The 3,770-nt window shown below is 46.0% G+C and overlaps 1 protein-coding gene across 4 annotated transcripts in view; it reads left to right on the top strand.

The window, feature by feature from the left end:
* The window catches only part of ARV1 (ARV1 homolog, fatty acid homeostasis modulator), a 19,949-nt gene that overhangs the window by 14,102 nt on the left and 2,077 nt on the right, over nt 1–3,770 (top strand). For all 4 annotated transcript variants that reach the window (XM_003797418.3, XM_023517685.1, XM_023517686.1 and 1 more), the window contains exons 4-5: nt 899–1,123; nt 2,438–2,584. In XM_003797418.3, the coding sequence (XP_003797466.1) occupies nt 899–1,123; nt 2,438–2,580 (368 nt within the window). In that variant the 3' untranslated portion in view covers nt 2,581–2,584. The remainder of the gene's footprint in view (nt 1–898; nt 1,124–2,437; nt 2,585–3,770) is intronic.

The raw sequence follows: 3,770 nt of genomic DNA, 5'->3' as shown, positions 1-3,770 counted from the left end.
GGGGCTGGATTTGAACCCACCACCTTAGGTGTATGTGGCTGGTGCCTTAGTCACTTGAGCCACAGGCGCCGAGCCAGAACTATTGCTTTTAATCTAGACTCTGACTTTCTATGAATACTTTCTGTTAGAATAAAGAATCGTACTGAGGACAGGAGTTGGAGACCAGCCTGAGCAACATAGTGAGAACTCATCTCTACAAAAACTAGAAAATTTACGAGGTGTGGTGGCAGGTGTATGTAGTCCCAGCTACTTGAGAGACTGAGGCAGGGGGATCCTTGAGCCCAGGAGTTGAGGTTGCTGTGAGTTTTGATAACGCCATTGTACTCAAGCCTAGGCAACAGAGTGAGACCCTATCTCTAAATGAGAGAGAGAGAATTGTATTCAAAATTAATGAGGGATCTTTTAATTTAGGTGACAGAATATTCAAAATTTTGTAAGTAGTAGGCACTCAAATAATGGAAGAGTGTGCAAAGAAAAATGTCTTTATATGTTAATCCCATTTTTAGGATAGGCCCCATCTTTTAGACTTACAGGCCTCCATCTCCTTGTTTTATCCTCTCTTGGAGATAACTTACACAGATACATAAACAGAATCTTCCTCGAGAGAACTTCAGAAAATAGTTTAAAATTCTAATGGAGATACTTTTTCTTCAATGGATGATGAAATACTTCATGAAGAACTATTGAAACCTGTTTCTAAAATCACACCAGCAGGATGTGACACAAAAGCCAGGGGGCTATTTTTTAAAAATAAAATAAAAAGAAATTTTGATCTTGTTACAACATTTCTTATGAAGTCAGCAGATAAGCTGCATTTTGGAATTGTGGTTTATTTGTTTTTAGAGGGGTATGTTTTGAATGGGGATATTTACATTTTTATTTTCCATATTCTCCTTAGAACAAACTGCCTTTTTTATTGGCATTTTCACTTTCCTGTGGGTAGAACGGCCCATGACGGCAAAAAAAAAGCCCAACTTGGTTTTGCTGCTGAAAGCATTGCTATTGTCCAGCTACGGAAAACTCTTGCTGATCCCAGCTGTCATTTGGGAGCATGACTACACACCTCTGTGCCTCAGGCTCATTAAAGCATTCGTCCTCACATCAAATTTTCAGGCTATTAGAGGTATGTTTTTATTCTGCCTTCTCGGCTTTCCGTTACACAGCTTACAGCCTTGTTTCTAGAATATAGTTTTTATATAACCTGCAGGACATTGGACTTGCTCATTGCTTTAACAAGACCTAACATGTGGATGGTGCCTTGTGCTTAGCAGGTAGTCGGTATTTGTTAAATCCAACCACATAGTACTTGACAGTTTTTTTCTTTTTGTTTTTAAGATGGAGTCTCACTTTGTCGCCCACAGTAGAGTGCCTTGGCCTCATAGCTCACAGCAACCTCAAACTCTTGGGCTTAAGTGATTTTCTTGCCTCAGCCTCCCAAGTAGCTGGGACTACAGGCGTCTGCTACAATGCCTGGCTATTTTTTGGCTGTAGTTGTCATTGCTGTTTGGTAGGCCCAGGCTGGGCTCGAACCCGCCACCTCTGGTGTATATGGCTGGTGCCCTAGAGCTTGAGCCACAGGCACCGAGCCGGTACTTGACAATTTTGAAAATGTTTTCATGAGCATTACTTCTACCCTGTGAGGGTAGTCAGGCAGCCATTAGTATGTCTGTGTCATGAACCAGTTTGCGGGGTCCAGAGTCACACATCAAGCCAGGAGAGAAGGCCACATGTACCCCTCAGTGCAGGACGGTTCCTGCTGTGCCAGGACAGAGACAAGTATCCATCCCTCTGCACCTTCATTTTCCCAATATATTGTGAGAAGTGCCATTTTAAATGAACCTGTCGGCTTGGTGCCAGCCACATACAATGGACCTGGCAGGTTCGAATCCAGCCCGGGCCTGCCAAACAGCAATGACAACTACAACCAAAAATAGCCGGGCATTGTAGTGAGCACCTGTGGTCCCAGCTATTTGGGAGACTGAGGCAAGAGAATCGCTTAATCCCAAGTTGGAGGTTGCTGTGAGCTGTGATGCCACAGCACTCTACCCAGGGTGACAGCTTGAGACTCTATCTCAAAAATAAAAATTAAATGAACCTGTCACCTGGCACTTTTAAACAATGCTTGTCATTTTGCAAACTAACAGCAGGTGTATCGTTTTTTTCCTAGTCTTTTCTTTATAATCTTAGAATCTTTTTGAATCTTTTTTAATATTCATGGGAATCTGTCTCTTTGAGGAGGATCTGTTTTTGTTGTAAGCAGAGGCTCATGCACATGATGTGTGGATGGTCAGTGGGAGAAGGTGACAGCATAGATGAATAAGAATACAAATGTTCTCAGAATAGCTTTATAAATCAGTTCACACTGCCACAGAATTTACCTGCCAATATTATTTAATTAAATTCTTAAAAACTCAATTGGTGGCCGTCTTTCTTCTAGTGACCCTGAACATCAACCGCAAGCTCTCTCTGTTGGCCATCTTGAGTGGCTTACTACTAGAAAGCGCCGTGGTCTGCTTCTTCCAGAGGATGGAATGGGACGTTGGAAGTGATTGTGCCATCTACAAATCTCAGGACTTCTGAGGAGGTACTGAAAGACCTGCAGTGTCCATGCATACGGAATTAGATAGATGTCCTTGTAAGATAAGTGCCTACATAACCCATCCCACAGCCTCTAATTCCCTCTGGCTTGCACACAACTTCCTTGAGAGATTTAGTACCTAGCTCCCAGGGCCTTCCCTTTAGTTCCTTTTGTCATCCTCAGGGACATTAGCATCCACATTTTTTGTTGCATCTAGGGCCCTAACCTCACAGGTTCTCTAACACTCCTGTTACCACCCATTCCTCCTAAGAGCCTAGACTCTGACACTGACTCCTCCTCCCCAGCCATGCGCCCTTCCTCACCTCCCCTGCTTTTCATTGCTCTCTCACCTCTAGTTCCTTCACCTCTGACTTTCCTCCACTTCTGACCTGCCTTGCCTGCTTTCCAGCCATACCTGGCACCTGCAGCCAGTGTTGGGCTACGTTTTCTTAGTTTCTGGAAGCCCTCAGCTCCTGCCTTCCCCACACTGCTGTGCTGTTCGGTCTCTGTGTAGATCCCCATGGTACTTTTTTTTTTTTTTTGAGACAGAATCTCAAGCTGTCACCATGGGGAGAGTGCTGTGGCATCGCAGCTCACAGCAACCTTAAACTCTTAGGCTTAAGCGATTTTCTTGCCTCGGCCTCCTGAGCAGCGAGGACTAGAGGCGCCCGCCATAATGCCCGGCTATTTTTGTGTTGCAGTTGTCCTTTTTGCTTTAGCTGGCCCAGGCTGAATTCAAACCTGCCAGCCTTGGTGTATGTGGCCGGTGCCCTGCTGACTGAGCTACAGGCGCCACCCCCGTGGTGCTTCTTGAGCAGCCAGGCACATAGCCCCAGCCAGCCTCCTACCTCTCTGCTTTCAAGGTGACTCTGCCACCACAGGGCCTTAGTGCGATCATTCCAGCATCTTCCCGTGCTCCATGGCCCCCATGCCTGTGCTCACTGTGCTGAGAATTGACGTTGTCGCGGGTTCCAAGAGCTTTTTTCACCTTCACTTCAGATCTTCAGCTGTCCATGCTCTTCCTCCAGCCTTCCCATCTGTGCCAGCTGCTTCTCTGGGGCTGTTTCCTTCCCTCCTATCACACCCACCTGTGGATCCCAGCTTGGTGCCATGTGAGGAAGCAGGATCCTGGAGCAGTCACTGGAAGGCCGGGCTGGAGGCTGAGGAAAAGCACAGGAGCACGGGGACCCAG

Source organism: Otolemur garnettii, unplaced genomic scaffold (genome assembly GCF_000181295.1).
Source record: "Otolemur garnettii isolate 467f Iridium unplaced genomic scaffold, OtoGar3 scaffold00116, whole genome shotgun sequence".
Taxonomy (NCBI): Eukaryota; Metazoa; Chordata; class Mammalia; order Primates; family Galagidae; genus Otolemur; species Otolemur garnettii.
This window is presented reverse-complemented; position numbering and strand designations above follow the sequence as displayed.